This window comes from Bos javanicus, chromosome X, assembly GCF_032452875.1.
Source record: "Bos javanicus breed banteng chromosome X, ARS-OSU_banteng_1.0, whole genome shotgun sequence".
Lineage (NCBI taxonomy): Eukaryota > Metazoa > Chordata > Mammalia > Artiodactyla > Bovidae > Bos > Bos javanicus.
Window position 1 is genome coordinate 32,138,687 of NC_083897.1, and position 17,494 is coordinate 32,156,180.

A 17,494-nucleotide genomic window follows, 5' to 3' on the forward strand; every position below is an offset into this window, starting at 1 on the left:
TCCCTGGGTCAAGAAGATCCCCTGGACAAGGGAGTGGCTATGCACTGCAATATTCTTGCCTGGGAAATTCCATGGACAGAGGAGCCTGTTGGGCTACAGTCCATGTGTTTGCAAAAGAGTCGGACACTGCTGAAGTGATTTAGCATGTACACATGCACTATGTTGGTAATTTGAATGTCCCTAGTTTACAGAGGAGAAAACTGAGGCACACAGTCAAGAAATGTGTTCAGAATCACTCAGCTGATAAATGAGTGAGCCTGTCTTTAGTTCTGGGTGTTCTAGTGATATGTTTATCACACCAGTTTATAGATGCACCAGTTCAGATTCCATCTTCCAAAACGCGGGTATTCTCCAGCAAATACATGTACCTGGGGTGCTGGTCCTTTCCTTGTGCTTGCACCAGGACTAGGTGACACCATCCTCTCAGAAAGCATCCATTTCTTCCTTTCACTACAGAGCTTTCATGGAGGAAAGGGTCTTAGGAGCTGAAGACCTGGCTGTTCTTAATCCTGGTTCTGCCATTTGCTGGCTGTGTGGTTCTGTCCAAATTCTTCTAAGCATCGGTTTCCTCATTTGTACTGTGTGTGTGTGCGTGCATGAACATGTGTGCTATGTGTAACTCCAGTGGATTTTCCAGGCCAAATAATCTATGATTCTATAAACTTACAAAAACCAATACGCTTGAAAATCCTCAACTTAGTGAAATTTACTTATCCATCTCAAATTGAAATGCCATATTTTCAGATGGAAAATGGAAAAACTCTATGCCACATTGAGGGAGCTAGTTATGTCCCTTGGGGAAAGTCCCTTTAGACAGAAGTTGGCAAATGACAGCCCATGGCTTTTTAGATTTTTAAATGGCTAAGATTTTCCAAAGAATATGAAAATTACTAGTAATATGAATGCCATGAGATGCTATGAGTGATATGGAACTCAAATTTCAGTGTCTATAAATCAAGCTTTCATGGAATCTAACCACACCAATTCATGTATGTCTTATCTATGACTGCCATCACACTAAAATGGCAAGGTTAGATAGTTATGACAGACACTATAGGCCCCTCAAAGCCTAAAATATTTACTGTCTGGCCCTTTATAGGAGAGGTTTGCCAACCCCTGCTCTAGAATCTAAATCCTACAGGAGCCTCTGATTTTACAATTAAGGCTATTATTTAAAATAGCCTGACATAAGTTTGTGAAAACATTTTGGCATTGTTATATTCTACTCCTAAAATTATTGGTGTGACATGTCCATACAAGAAATGCACAGATCAAAGTCAGACATTTGAAAAAATTTGTATGACGTGAATCAACAATTGCTGTATGAACAATGCAAATTCTCCCCATGACCAAGCTATTTTTCAGTCAGGATTGGGTATGTATGCAAAGGAACTTGGGTAATATCCAAAGATATTTCATTGGTTTGGAATTCTGGTTTGAAACAGTCTTACCCAGCTAAACATTAAAAACTGTATCAAGAATACATAACACAGTTGAGTCAAATTCACTCAAAAATATAACCCTCCAATTTGTTTCATGCATCACTGCTCTGAAGCCTCAAACAACTGACTGTTTGGGTCTGATGTCCACGATACGTGGATGAAGGGTAAAAACTCAATCCAGATTTCTGGGAGCAGTACAAAGGCTGGCCATAATCAGAGATATCATTTACTTGACTCTGAATGCTGTTGTTTAATTCCTGAAGCTATGCCAGACCAAACTTGTCCTATACAATTGTAATGAAATTTGTTTTTTAAATAATGAGCATATAGTTATGAACAAATGGTTAACTACTCATTTATTTGGCACTCTGGGAAATGTGATGCTCTGGATAACTGAAATTCTTGGATAACAAAAGGCTATCCTTCCATCAGTCAGTTCAGTTCAGTTGCTCAGTTGTGTCTGACTGTTTGCAACCCCATGGACTATATACTCCATGGAATTCTCTAGGCCAGAATACTGGAGTGGGTAGTCTTTCCCTTCTCCAGGGGATCTTCCCAACCCAGGGATTGAACCCAGGTCTTCCGTATTGCAGGCGGCTTCTTTACCAGCTGAGCCATAAGGGAAGCCTTAGTTATTGCAGCATGCTGTAATATTATGTGCTTTGTCATTCAGTTGCATCTGACTCTTTGTGACTCCATGGACTGTAGCCCGCCAGACCCCTCTGTCCATGGGATTCTCCAGGCAAGAATACTGGAGCGGGTTGCAATGTCCTCCTCGAGGGCATCTTCCCAGCCCAAGGATCGAACCCAGGTCTCCTGCATTGCAGGCAGATTCTTTACCATCTGAGCCACCAAGGAAGTCCAAGTAATATTATACTATGCTGTAATTGTGTCCTCGGGAGCTATTGACATGGCTAGGAATGCTTGCCTGTATATTAAATGGCCATAGACTCTGGTGTATTTTCAGTTCTGACTGTGCTGTGTCATATGCTTTGGCCCCCTGTGCTGTCAGGTTTCATGTCTCAATGTTTCTAGTGGCTGTGTTTTTAGAAATGTTTCCCCTTCCTCACCATGTAATTTGCTAAGGGGTGGGAATCAAATGGCGAAGCTTATTAGGGTCTTTTCTCAAAAGTTAGTTGTCTAGCAGACTGGGGAAAGGATGGCAGTGTAGGGTGGAGAAGCCCTTGAGCAGCAAACTACCTGGGCTTAGTGTCAGCCCTTTGCTTGAGAGGCCTTTCTCATGTCTTGTGGAGTTTCTGCTCATCTTCTGGTGTGGTGATCATGCCAGAAGATAAGTGTCTTGAGTAACAGAATCATGCTACATAGATTTGAAAACTCACTTTCAATTTAAACACAACATCATCATCATTCTAGCTCACTTCTTTTACATAATATTATGCTGTGATCTTATTTTTACTCTATAGGGTGGTAAGATTAAGCTTAAAGAATAGATTACTTGCAGCAGATTGATATAATTCTTTTAAAGAATTTTTTTATTGAAACTATAGTTGATTTACAATGTTTTTTTAGTTTTACATGAATAGCAAAGTGAGTCAGTTATGTAGACATGTGTGTGTGTCTATGTGTGTGTGTGTGTGTGTATGTTCTTGATATAATTAATTATTGTATTTATTTGAATTCATTGTCTCTGGTTGGAAACAGTTGCTTTGCCTTTGAAATTCCCTCCTTCCTCCACACATGTGTCCATGCTCCCAGAAGGCCTGATGTGTGCAAATCCAGATTTCTTAACACACTTATAAGTCACGTTGAGGGTGACTTTCAAGTAAAATTGAAATCTCTTTAGGTCGCATGCTCCACTCGCATAGTTGGAATTGCTTCCTATACATCTCCAACTTTGCAATGAAGTTTTAAGAATACTTTTCTTGTAAAAATAAGAGACATCTATTGCATATGTGTCACCGTCAAGGTAGAAAGTTGGACTTGTTTCTATAAAATGGAACAACTGAGCCAGTCTGTTAATTACAGTGTTATTTATACCTCTACCAAAGTCATGATCCTTTGTTTGAACCGAGTCCCCTTTACTTCCATAGAGGCATCATTGCCTAGCTAAGTGAGAAATTATACATTTGAATCTCACACATGGGTCATTTGTTCCCACATTGCACACATTTCCGAACAGATACCAGTCTTATGTGTAATTCTGATAAAATGGCACTTATGGTCAAGTTGTAGCAGGTTTAGCTGGCAAATGTCTATCCTTTAAGTAGAGCTACTGACAGTAACCTAATTAATGGACTCCTTAACAGTGGTTTCCTATTTGCCAACATTAGTCAAGTTATATCTTCAGCAGTAACAAATAGACCTTTTGTTTCTTTTGTATCATTTAACTAATGTTTGTATTGTCTGTGTTCTTCCTTATAGGAATCCCAACATCTGACTCCAGGATTTGCCTTACAAAGTAAGTGTTTTGAAAAAAAATCTTTCTTGGTCAAAACCATTATCTCCTCTCCTCCCTCACATTCTTCTCTTTCCTACCTAATATCATGCAAACATGAAATAACAATAAGAAAAAGTCACATTGTGATATATCCAATTGGTTTCCTTTTTACTTCATCTGTTACACATGGCAGGATTCTGTGAAAAAGTGTAACTGGAAGGGCTGCATGTTCAAAACCAATGTTGTTCAGAATTATCATTTGACAGTAGAAAACGTGGACAGTAAATGTCTGTGCGCTTTCTTTTCAGAGTGGAGTGACCCGACCAGCAGAGCTTCTACAAAGTGAGTACCATTCAAGTCCCGAGTATTCAGGTTTCTAAAACAGGCTTCTTCAGGGGCATTTGGCAAGGAAAATGTGCTTTGGTGCTGAGGGAATCTTGTTCTCTCTGCTGCTCCTTGAAAATAGGAAACTTGCCTCTTAACAATGTGGACTGTGATTAGAGGGGAGAGTGAGACTTCCCACGATAAGCCAATAATGGCCAAAATGAATGAAATCACCATTAGGCTCTCTAGCATTGTAGATACAAGCTGGGTCAAAAATAACTGTGATTCTTGAGTTGTTTGAGCTATGTGAGTTGTTTGAACTGTGAGTCTTCAGTTGTCTAGTTGTTTGAGCATTGTGTCACTTCAGCCACAGACATCTTTATATGTAACATTCAGCCACCACTGACTAGGATGGAGAAAGAAGCCGCCTAAGTAGCGGTGTTTGAACATGACGGCTTGAGTGCATTGTTCTGGCCAGTCAGCCTGGGACCTCGCTGTTCACAGGTCATCTGGTGACTGTATATTAAAGATAAACAAGGGCAGCCAGCAAGAGATGGAATAAGAGATTGCATGATACTAGGTTCAGAAGCCAGGGCCCTGCAATTCACTCCACACTGTTTTCATTTTTTACTAATGTTCACTGAAGGAGGGGCCTGGAGAAACCAATTTCCTCAGATTAACTATTGTAGATTTTGTAATATCCATTTGTCCAAGAGCGTATCAAGGGAGTAGTTCTCTCACAACTTCTTTCATTCCTAATAATAGAAAATGGAAGCCAACTTTTCTGTGTGAGTAATAGTCACATACTTGAAAATTTTCAAAATGAAATAATGTACGTCATTTGAGTGGCCTAATGGCACACTTGAAGTGAATTGCTCACCTTTTGGAAGATCACGAATAATTGCACAAAACAACTGGGAATGACTCCCAAACAGACCAAGGCTCTGAGAAAGTCAGTGGTATTTCCATGGTCTTAGTTCTGTTTAGTACTAAATTCCCACAGACGCTGACCTCATCATCAGTCCTCTTGGTTTTCTGGCCTGATCCGTGCCTTATAAGTCAAGGTTCCATTTCAATACCCCAGAATTCTCCATTTAAAGAATCCAGGGAAAAAGAGAGAAGAGGAAAATAAAACTATAACCTTGATTTAAGGGCCAAATTACATGGAAATGTGGTAATTGAAAAAAAGTTTTTTTTGGCTGTGTTGGGTCCTTGTTGTGGTGCTTGGATTTCTCTCAAGTTGTGGCTTGCAGGCTCCAAATCGCACAGGCTCAGTAGTTGTGGTACACAAGCTTAGTTCCCCCATGGCAGGTGAGATCTTAGTTCCCCAACTAAGGGTCAAACCTACGTCCCCTGCATTGCAAGGTGGATTCTTAACCATTGGACCACCGGGGAAGTCCCAAAATCATCTTTGATATTGTTCATTCCAGCTTTTCCAGTCATCATTTTGCATTGACGTTCCCCTTGTTATCCTAGTAGACAATAAACCTTATTCTCCTTATCTCTACTCCTAACTTGCTCCACTCTTATTCCAAAGCCAGTATAATTCACATACACACACGCATACACTCACACACACACACACAGTCGAGCATTCAGGAAATCAGTGCAGGTTTCCCAACATGAAAACTTATAAGAATATTTTTTTTTCCATTGTAAAATGATTCTACTCCTAAAGCAAGCATTTTAGGCTCCTGCTGTGAAATATGCTGATTTCCATATAGACCATAAAATGCAGTATTTCGGTAGTTTGTAACTAACAGAAATAAACTTGTCAATTGTGGTTTATAGCTAGAGGCTGCATCTGCAGACAGTAGCACTGGGTATACAGTGCATTTAGTAGGGCTAATGTGCTCTATAGGCCTTGTTGATAAAAATGGAAGACACTGAGTCTGTTTACTGAGTGAACCCCTCTTCTTTTAGTTGCTTGATCTAAAGTCTAAGCATTGTTTGTCAGACTCCAGCTGGAATAAATGACCTTCTTGTGGTAGGGTATAGGTTTAACACAGGACAGATCAGAGCTATAATAATTATTTTCACTTTTAGCTTCCAAATTATTATCAACTTAGCCATTATAGTCATTCTCCCTTATTTTACTACACTGTGCTTTTTAAGTCAGTTTCTAGGCTTTTTCGTCTGGCAAGGTCATCCTCCAGGCATCTGAGAACATCCTGCATGTAGACAGACTGTTAGTGGCTGGAGGTTGGTGGGAAGCAGCCCCAAGACAGCCCTTCTGCAGGAGAGACACCCTCCTAAGGCTTACGAATGTCCTGGGCAAGCCCCTAGCCCTCACTGCAGTAGGAAGACATGAGAGCCCTGTAAATCAAAGCCCCTTTGCTACTGGACTACTTGATTGTTTTCCTCATTTTGGCCTCATTTCCCCAAATGACGAAATGCCGATCTTCCATTTGGGCCTGGGTTGTTTATAAGGACTACACGGATCAGCACCAGGACTGAAAACACCGGCTCAGGGTTCCCCGAGTGCAAGCTCGGAACTAACCAGACTCTGTGATGCAGCGGGATCACTGGCCTTGGGAAGATGGAAGCTCTTCTCGCCCCAGCATGCTCCATTGACACACAGTGCTTTCTATAGGGTGTCCATCTAAGTGGTGACATCCTACCTGTTCCAGCTGGAACCCTAACTTCCCAGGAGGCCAGAGCATGCAACTGGGAGAGTTTCAAGATCCAGGCTTGAGTCTCTGTTCCATGACACTGATGGCATTGGGGGAAAGCATTGACCTTGGATTGAGAGGATTCAAGTTTAAATCAAGGGGGAATTTATTTTTATTTCAGAGTATAGAGATAGAGCCCCTTGAGGGACATGAGGCAAAATAACAAACATATGTATATATGCATACTGGTATACATGCAAACACTTGCCACAATTCAAATGTAAACAGTTATACTTTCTAGTAATTCAACTCAACCTCAAAGTTCATTGAATGTAAACCCTTAATAATTTCTGGAGGAAAGAAGACCCAGAAGGTTTTGTTTCCCTCAGCCTGTATAAGTCAGAGTATTATAGTCTTGGAACAGGCCTCACCCAGGTCTTCTAAATCCAGTGGAGTTTCTAGCCTCCTTCAAAAATGGTCTTTTTCCCCCAGTGGGACATGGGCTATTGAAGGTCAAGTTGTATTTCTCAGGCTGTAGAGTTGTGTAGTTCTACAGTGATACCATGTCTGTCCTGCCTCTAAAGCACCCATTTATTTCAGGGAAAAGATTCAGAGATTGAAGGGACACCCCAGATAATGGGTTACCTTCTAGTTTCTTTATGGCACCATTAAAGAACAATGGAGGAGCAAATGGAAATCAAATCCAAAAAACTTGAATTTTCTTCATTGAGTTAGATGTCTTCATCTAGTTGACTCTATCAGCTTGTCAATTATTTGTCAGTGCAGTAGCTTTACCAAAATACATGACTTTGTTGGTCTTTTATGAGCCATCCTGAATAGGGACAGATCAAATTCTTCCTGTCAATCATTTTCAGACAGCAACCATGAACTCAAGAGTATCCCTCTAGTCTTGCCTTGACGTTAGCTCATTTTGTAAGGACCAGTGAGAAGATGGCAGCTCCATATATGGATGTTTGGGTATTTCCTTTGTCATCCTTGGTTGTTTGCATTTGGATTCTGTCAAGTTGGAAATCATGCAGACCCCCTTTTTATCACGTGTCTCCTGTGTTTTAGGTCGTGCTGTTGAGAATTTCTGGATAGTTTCCACAAAAGCCCAACATAAAGGTTCAGTTCAGTTCAGTTGCTCAGTCGTGTCCAACTCTTTGAAACCCAATGAATTGCAGCACGCCAGGCCTCCCTGTCCATCACCAACTCCCGGAGTTCACTCGAACTCACTCCCATCGAGTTGGTGATGCCATCCAGCCATCCAGCCATCTCATCCTCTGTCATCCCCTTCTCTTCCTGCCCCCTGTCCCTCCCAGCATCAGAGTCTTTTCCAATGAGTCAACTCTTCGCATGAGGTGGCCAAAGTACTGGAGTTTCAGCTTTAGCATCATTCCTTCTAAAGAAATCCCAGGGCTGATCTCTTTCAGAATGGACTGGTTGGATCTCCTTGCAGTCCAAGGGACTTTCAAGAGTCTTCTCCAACACCACAGTTCAAAAGCATCAATTCTTCGGCGCTCAGCCTTCTTCACAGTCCAACTCTCACATCCATACATGACCACTGGAAATGTAACCATAAGTCTGCTCTTTCCTTGCCATGAAACCAGTTTCTTCATTTATGGCACTAGCTACAAGTCTGAAAACTTCCCAGCCATGGACCCAGACAGTTGACAAAAGGCCTGACAAAAAGAGTCTAGTTGTGGCCAGTTTACCTGTGGGTGACAACAATGCATACCATATGGACAAATTCTTGAATGTAGCACCAGATAGGAGGACAGGAAGTTACACTCTCACAGGAATGGTAGACATTTGTGACAATAATCACTCTGCTGGTGGATCATGGGTGAGGCTAGGTGTCAGGTCTCATGCCAGGTGCTTTTATATACACCACCCTATTATATTTAGCAGGGCTTCCCTGGTGGCTCAGATGGAAAGAATCTGCCTAAAATGCAGGAGGCCTGGGTTTGATCCCTGGGTCAGGAAGATCCCCTGGAGGAGGAAATGGCTACCCATTACAGTATTCTTGCCTGGAGAATCCCATGGACAGAGAAGCCTAGCAGACTATAGTCCATGGAATCGCAAAGAGTCGGACACGACTGAGCGACTTCACTTTTCACTTTAAAGAGGGTCTAAGAGGCGCCTGGTGGGCTACAGTCCATGCCAACCTGGAGGGGCTCCCAATAATTACCATTTTACAGATGAGAAAAATGACATTAGAATATCATCCCTCCTTACGAAGTATACACGGTTTCAGTGGGAGGACAAACTGTTTATCTTGAACAGACATGTTAGCTATGAGTACACAGGAGGGCAGAGTAAGTTACATTGCTCTTCGTGGGAAATCTTGCATGCTCAAAGCCTTCTCTTTTCCCACTGAGTTGTCCCTCCTTGTGGAATCTGATGCAGTCAGGGATTTGGTCACCAAATTTGGCATTTTGTACCTGGACACAAACCTTCAAATAGACTTGAAGAGCTGAAGTTGATGATTCCAAACCTGGTTAAAGTTGCTTGATTTAACTGAAAGAGCATTATTTCTCATCTTTTCTCTATAGGGTATGAAGACTTCGTTATCACAGGAAATAGAAAGATAATAAGATTGTTTTCTAGTTTGATATGACCAGTAGCAAGTGCTACATAATTTCTTAGATGAATTTTTAAACAATTTTTTTTATCAGTAAAACTCCAAAACACAAAAAACATGCATGAAAATTTTGACCATCTTTCTACAAAAACTTTCATCATGGAAAATGTTTCCTTTGAGAATCTGATTTGAGATTTGAGTAATTTCATATGTTCTTTCCTAAGCACTTAATTTGGTCTTCTACTTAGATACAATTTCTGGAGCAAAATAAATGTGTAATGAGGCAGGGGGAAAATGACTGTTATTTTCATAATCAGATTAATTCTTAATCAGAATAGATGATTTGGTACTTGGAATTTAGAAATACTACTAATAAGTTTAAGGCTTACAAAAGCCAAACTAAACTCTCCCAATAAACTGGTAATCTTGGTGACTGTCACTGGTCGCAGCCATTCCAACTTTCAAACTGAGACATATGCCAACTCTTGCATTTAACCCATCTTGTATGCCCTGCATCTTAGAGCATGCCAACTTTTCCTAAGGACTTAATATATTTTTGGAAGTTCTCCACTACATCAGGGACAGCCACCTGGGAGCAGAGAAAACAAAATTTGGCAGCCTTTTCAAGCTGTGAATTAAAGGTAATTCACAGTTTGAAATGAATCAGCATGAGGTCCTTAAGAAGAGTAATCAGACATCAAGAGGATTTTATTTTGAGGACTGTATATTGGCTAATGTGACAACAAGCAATATTGGCATTTGCAATGTGCACGTCAAGAAGTATTGAAGCTGCTGGTGCTTGACGGGTGCCAAGACTGAAAACTGGGGCACCTTTGACAGGAGCTGTGGATTTCTGCTTTCATTACAAAAGCTGCAAACATAGATGTTTGTGCTCAGGGAGCATAAATCTTGAAAGATCAGATTTGCTTTTTGTGTCTTTGTTCAGGTGCCCAAGATTTGTATGTTTCAGGTGGATTTTGAGACATGTCTGTAATTAGAAACAAACATCTTTCTCTCAGGAAAAAGTCAAGTATGTCATCTTTTCTACCTGATTTGCATCCATATTTATATTCATTCATTCACTACTTCATTCCTTACAACAAAAATGCTTTGAGCCCCTATTATGTGTAAGGCTCTGGGCAACACAGGGTAGTAACTCATAGTGAAACCATGCACACTCCCCACCAATGAGCCCACAGGTTAGTGCAAACTTCCATGGATAACACCAGTATCTCAACCAGCTCCTGCCCACTGAGCATCTACAGCAAGTATGTCAGGAACTTTCGCTCTTTACAGACCCATGGGAGTCAGCACCTTATATTCTCCAGCAGCAGAAACCAAAACTCAAGGATTTTGAGTGAGTCACCCTATGGGCCACAGTAATAGAACCACAATTGGACAGACTCCAGAGCACATACTCTTGACATGCACTTAAGCCATCCCCTTGGAATTCACCTACGATCTTTCCCTGGTATCAAACCAAAGTAGACTGAACACTTGCATGCATGCTCAGTCATTTGTCTTCGTGACCCATGGACTGTAGCCCACCAGGCTTCTCTGTCCATGGGATTTCCCAGGCAAGAATACTGGAGTGGGTAGCCATTTCCTCCTCCAGGGGATCTTCCTAACCCAGGAATCGAACCCTGTGTCTTCTGCATTGGCAGGTGGATTCTTTACCACTGTGCCACCAGGGAAGCCCAAGCACAGTGTGGGCTAAAATGGACCCTGTCATTTGCTTTCTATCAGGGAAAGGATTAGATCAGAACACTGTCATTGAGTCAGGCTCTCTGACACAGCACATACTCATGGGTGCTGATGGGGATACTCTGTAGATACCTCAGCCTCAGCTCAGGGCCTGGAGAAGGCAATGGCACCCCACCACAGTACTCTTGCCTGGAAAATCCCATGGACGGAGGAGCCTGGTAGGCTGCAGTCCATGGGGTCACAAAGAGTCAGACACGACTGAGCAACTTCACTTTCACTTTTCACTTTCATGCATTGGAGAAGGAAATGGCAACCCACTCCAGTGTTGTTGCCTGGAGAATCCCAGGGACGGGGGAGCCTGGTGGGCTGCCGTCTATGGGGTCCCACAGAGTTGGACATGACTGAAGTGACTCAGCAGCAGCAGCAGCAGCAGCAGCTCAGGGCCAGCAGCCAGATTTTGTCACATGCCTGGAAGATGCTTCCTTTGGTGAGGTGGGGTAGTCCAAACCTGTAAGGGACTTCACCACTCCTAGCAATTCCCACAAGGGTGATTTCGGTAGCCTGTGATGGTAACAACATTTCTCTCTAGAAATCTCTATTTTCATATATGAAAGTAAAAAGAACAGAACTAATACTTGGGTTGGTTTTTATGACAGTTTTGTCCATCACCTTTCATGCTTACCAATGTGGAAACTGCTTTATTTTATTGAAAAGTTGCTTTATTTTACAACCTTATTTTAAAAAAGTTTTAATTATTCCCAGTGTTATCAATTGATGGCCCTATTTCTAAGTTCTCCTAGAGATTTTCAACAGTAAATGGGAGTGAAACAAATAAGGCTGGTGGGAGTTGCTTCAAGTGAATAAGCAAGAGACCAAAATAAAAATAACACTGGGCACAATAAAGGACAGAAATGGTATGGACCTAAGAGGAGCAGAAGAGGTTAAGAAGGGTGGCAAGAATACACAGAAGAAGTATACAAAAAAGATCTTAACGATCCAGATATCCACGATGGTGTGATCACTTACCTATATCCAGACATCCTGGAATGTGAAGTCAAAGTGGGCCTTATGAAGTATTACTGCAAACAAAACTAGTGGAATTAATGGAATTCCAGCTGAGCTATTTCAAATCCCAAAAGATGATGCTGTTAAAGCACTTCACTCAGTATGCCAGCAAATTTGGAAAACTCAGCAGTGGCTACAGGAATGGAAAAGGTCAGTTATCATTCTAATCCCAAAGAAGGGCAATACCAAATAATGTTCAAACTATTGGACAATTGCACTCATTTCACATGCTAACAAGATGATGCTCAAAATCCCTCAAGCTAAACTTCAACAGTACATGAACCGAGAACTTCCAGATGTACAAGCTGAATTTAGAAAAAGCAGAGGAACCAGAGATCAAATTGCCAACATCTCTTGGATCATAGAAAAAGCAAGGAATTTCCAGATAAATATCTACTTCTACTTCATTGACTAAACTAAAGCCTTTGGCTGTGTGGATCACAACAAACTGTGGAAAATTCTCAAAGAGATGGGAATAACAGACCACCTTACCTGCCTCATGTGAAACCTGTATGCAAATCAAGAAGCAACAGAACTAGACATCAAACAATGGACTGGTTCAAAATTGGGAAAAGAGTACATCAGGGCTGTATATTGTCACCTTGCTTATTTAACTTATATGGAGAATACATCATGCAAAGTACTGTGCTGGAGGAAGCACAAGCTGGAATCAAGATTGCCAGGAGAAATATCAATAACCTCAGATATGCAGATGACACCATCTTAATGGCAGAAAATGAAGAGGAACTAAAGCTCCTCTTGACGAAGGTGAAAGAAGAGAGTGAAAAAGCTGGCTTAAAATTCAGCATTCCAAAAACTAAGATCATGGCATCCAGTCCTATCATTTCATGGCAAAGAGATGGGGAAAGAATGGATACAATGACAGACTTTATTTTCTTGGGCTCCAAAATCACTGCAGATGGTGACTATAGCCATGAATTTAAAAGACACTTTCTCCTTGGAAGAAAAGCTATGACAAACGTAGACAGTGTATTAAGAAGCAGAGACATCACTTTGCCAACATAGGCCCGTCTACTCAAAGCTATGTTTTTTCCAGTAGTCATGTACAGATGTGAAAGTTGGACCATAAAGAAGACTGAGCACTAAAGAACTGATGCTTTCAAACTGTGGTGCTGGAGAAGACTCTTGAGAGTCCCTTGGACTGCAAGGAGATCAAACCAGTCAATCCTAAAGAGAATCAGTCCTGACTGTTCATTGAAGGACTGATGCTGAAGCTGAAGCTCCAATACTTTGGCCACATTATATGAAGAGCCGACTCATTGGAAAAGACCCTGATGCTGGGAAGGATTGAAGGCAGGAGGACAAGGGGATGACAGGGGATGAGATGGTTGGATGACAACACCAACTCAATGGACGTGAGTTTGAGCAGTTCCCCAGAGATAGTGAAGGACCGGAAAGCCTGGTGTGCTATAGCCCATGGGGTCGAGTCAGACACGACTGAGCAACTGAGCAAGAACAATCATTGAATGTAATGTTTTGATCTCTCTCTCTCTCTCTCACACACACACACATGTGCACATCCTGTCTCCCGGAGTATCAAACCCCTCTAATGCATCTGATCTAATGAGATGCTTGCACAGATGTGCACATTCTTTTATCAATTACTAGGTTGTAAAATACCATGACCAGGACTACTTTTCACATGCCCAGTGATTGCGAATTTGATAGCACTTTCACACAATATATTAACATTATGTGAGTGTTACAACAATCCTATTAGATAGCCAGGTGCAAAGAAGCCAGGCTTAGGGAGTGAAAGATATTCACCAGACTCCCCCAGCTACGCAGTGGTGGAACTGGGCCTGGAAGCACGGATTCTGCCTTTCATCAGAGTGTGCTGCCTTGTCCCCATGTTCTCCAGATGCTATGGGGCCAGAACTCATCAGTCAGAGCATAGACAAGTCTTCCAGGATCAGGTGAAGAAAATATAGCTGCAGTGCAAAAAGCCCCATGGATCATTCCTAGAAATTAAAAAGAAACAAACAACCCCTCCTGAAAAATACAAACAAAAAAACAAAACGAAACCCTACCCAACTGAACCTGGAATAGATGAGAATGGATATCCACCCTGCTTCTGAGCTATTCATTCTGCTTTTCCATCCTATCAAACATTTCACAGTCAGCCACATACTTTGCCCCAATTACAGTATCAGGAACATTCTGTTTAAGTGGTATGCTCTTGACATCTTCTCAGAGCTGCTGAAAAGCCCTTCTACTTTACTAATGAGTGGGTAGCAATGTCAGTAGAACATGGCAGGTGCTTGCATGATCATAGCCACAAAATTAGTAGAAAAATCATAGAAATGCCTTTTTCTGTGGTTCATGCTTCCACTGCTATGTGAAGACCAGAAAAGGAAAAGGTCTCAAAACTATTTGATTGACATTTGCAAATGTGCTGCCAGTGTTGGGACAGAGAACGGCGGGGTTGGAATATGCTTTGTGATACCCAGTGGGACACAGTTGTTTTTCTTTGCTGCCCTGTGAGATTTTGGCATCCAAGTACAACCCCTAATGTACCACTTGGTCCTCAGCGAAGTTCTGGGGTGCCTGAGAGAGGGATGAGGAAGCAAAGGTCATTGAAGGTCATGATTTACAGAGCAACCAACAGTCCTGTCACCACCACTGCCTATGTTCAGGAGTTACCTCGTTTTTGCAACAGTTGCCCACTTTTTAAAAATCCCCATTAGATAACTCAGTATCATAACTATGTGGGATATTTCTATATTTTCAAGAGAAAAATCCAGAAAAGGATGTAGTGCTTGTAATTTCTAGAAATTGTTTACAGTATCTAGAAATTGCAAGGGTCATTCTATATTTCTCCAAAATCATTCTCATATATCATGTAACATGGGCCAAAGGGAAGCAGACTAACTGCATGTGAGCTGTGTGCCTGTGTCATGAAGAGTCACCTTTGGTTTTGTCTGTGGTGGGTCTTTGTTGCAGCTGCAGGTTTGTTCTCTCTCTAGTTGTGGTATGCAGGGACTTCTCTAGTGGCAGCATGAGGGCTTTTCTTATTGCAGTACAAGGGCTCTGTAGTTGCAGTGCACAGAGTTCTATACTTTTGGTGCCTAGGCTTAGTTGACCCGCCATATGTGGGATCTTAGTTCCTAGACCAGGGATTGAACCTGCATCCCCTGCATTAGAAGGCAGATTCTTAACCACTGGACCACCAGGGAAGTCCTTAGAGTCATCATTTGCAGGCACCATCTGTGGGCCAGGCGCTGGGGCCAACATTTCACAAGCATTAGCTGTGTCATCCTCACAGCATCTCTGAGGTGGGATGTCATCATCTCCACTCCCAAGATTGCTCTCTCAAAGGCTCAAAGAGGGCACCTAGCAAACACCCCAGACACCTACGGACAGACAGCCAATGCCGGTGATAATGCTGGAACCAGGCCTGCTTGAAGTCCTCTGGCTGTGCCACACTTCTCTACTTCACTTGTTTCCTCACCTGCTGTCTTCACTGCCCCTTTGTAAAAGGAAACTGATTTTATGGAGAAGGAAATTGCATCTCAGAGCCTTTCAATAACTGTTTCAAGATGACAAAGCCAGGTATGATTGAAGACAGAATCTCACTCTAGGATTCTTGGAGTACAAAACTCTAACTTTTCTTTCTGAGGCCCTATCTTCGACACTTGTATAAAGTTTCAATTGAACAATTATGAATTAAGTACAGAGACAGACAATACTCTTCTGGTTCTATGACATCTTCTGTTTCCACACAGGGCATTATCTTTGTTACATTTGGGCTTGACTCAATTCTGGGAGCCAGAAGACAGAGGAGGGGGCCTCAGCTGCTGGGCCTGCACTTCCAGGTGGCTCAAACTGCAGCTCTCACTCTTCCTGCCATGTGACTTGATGAAGTCACCTGGCATTTTTCTGAGCCTTTGTTTCAACAGATGTAACACAGAGATGTGCTGTTGCTCAGACTCCATCATGAAATGCACCAACATCGGGGGACTCCTGAATGGGCTTTGCCAATCATCATTTGGCATTAATTCTCGCCTCATGTTATCACTGAGGAAAGTCGTGCTCAGATGGCATAAGCATGGGCCCTAAGCTCACACAACTCACTGTCGCAAGGCTCGGTCCCACTTCTTGGGCCCTAATTGAGTTCTCTTTTTGCTAGTATCTGCCATGACTTCGCACAATTATTTTGTTGATGTGGTTTGGATCAAAGGATCAATTCCCAATGCAGACAAGAGAGTGATGCTGGACCAGAAGCCAGTTGTATGTGGACCACTCTTCTACTTAGCTTAGATGTCCCCAGCACACTTCTGGATGCTCCACCCACAAAGGACCATTCATTATTTGGTTCATTGACAGTTTGAGCATTTGAAGAAGAATCTGAGTAGTTGTTGTTGTTGTTTTTAATCACATACATTTTTTCAATCTCACTGTCTTAGATAATGGAATTTGGGAGTTAGATTTACCCTATCTTCATGCTTTTGAGGAGAGGGGCTGTTTTATTCTGAGGTTGAAGAGGACCTGAAGCCAGTGACCTGTCTTGACCTTTACAACTGGAGTAAAATTCCAGGTTGCTACTGTGGTAACCATACCTTGAAAATTAGATCCTGACAGTCACAAGAAATTTAAAAGTTCACTGCTGCCATGAACTTTGAAGAAAGGTCACTTAAGATTGTTAGAGACAGCCTCTTGATTTAAATAATCTGCCTTTCTGTCTGGTATGTGTGTGTATGTGTGTGTGTGTGTGTGTGTGTGTGTGTGTTTGGGGGGTGGCACAAAGAGATAATATCTTGATGAATTTTTTTAAATATAAAAAATGGTTGTGGTTTGAAGCAGAGCAGTTTTCTGCATGAAATTTAAATCAGCGTCAGTTCAATGTATAGTATTCACAGAGAGTTGTGATATTCAGGGTGGCAGGAAGCCAAGAGACACAGAAAAGATGTAAAGACACTGAGAAAAGATACTCCTGGGCGGTCCTTTGCAGACAAACCTCAGTGGCCCATGGTCCAAATGGCAGCCACTGTCAAACCACAGGCTACTGGGCCCAGGATTGTGCAGAGGAGGGAAATAACAGAGCAGGCACATGACAGACTTGCAGATCAAGACAGCAGGCAGGCTCTGATTTGCCCAGTGGCATAAAGAGCTGCTCCCAAAGCGAGGGCAGTAGGAACCAAGCAATATGGGGCCTCTCACCACTGAAGCAGATGAGGGATTGAGGAATTTGAAATTCCAGAAATTCTCCATCCTTCCTTTTGTATTTCTCTCGCAAGACAAGCAGTTCATAGTGACTCTGGCTTTATAATTAGTTGTGGGTTCTGTCTGTGGTTCCATAACAGGCTTCTAAAAATTTTGATTGGGCTTTTTTTGACACGCTACA

At 42.1% G+C, this 17,494-nt stretch overlaps 1 protein-coding gene across 11 annotated transcripts in view; it reads left to right on the forward strand.

Moving 5' to 3' along the window:
- AFF2 (ALF transcription elongation factor 2) overlaps positions 1-17,494 on the forward strand; it is a 535,938-nt gene that overhangs the window by 363,967 nt on the left and 154,477 nt on the right. For all 11 annotated transcript variants that reach the window (XM_061408662.1, XM_061408665.1, XM_061408666.1 and 8 more), the window contains 2 exons: positions 3,825-3,861; positions 4,149-4,182. In XM_061408662.1, coding sequence (XP_061264646.1) covers positions 3,825-3,861; positions 4,149-4,182 — 71 coding nt within the window. The remainder of the gene's footprint in view (positions 1-3,824; positions 3,862-4,148; positions 4,183-17,494) is intronic.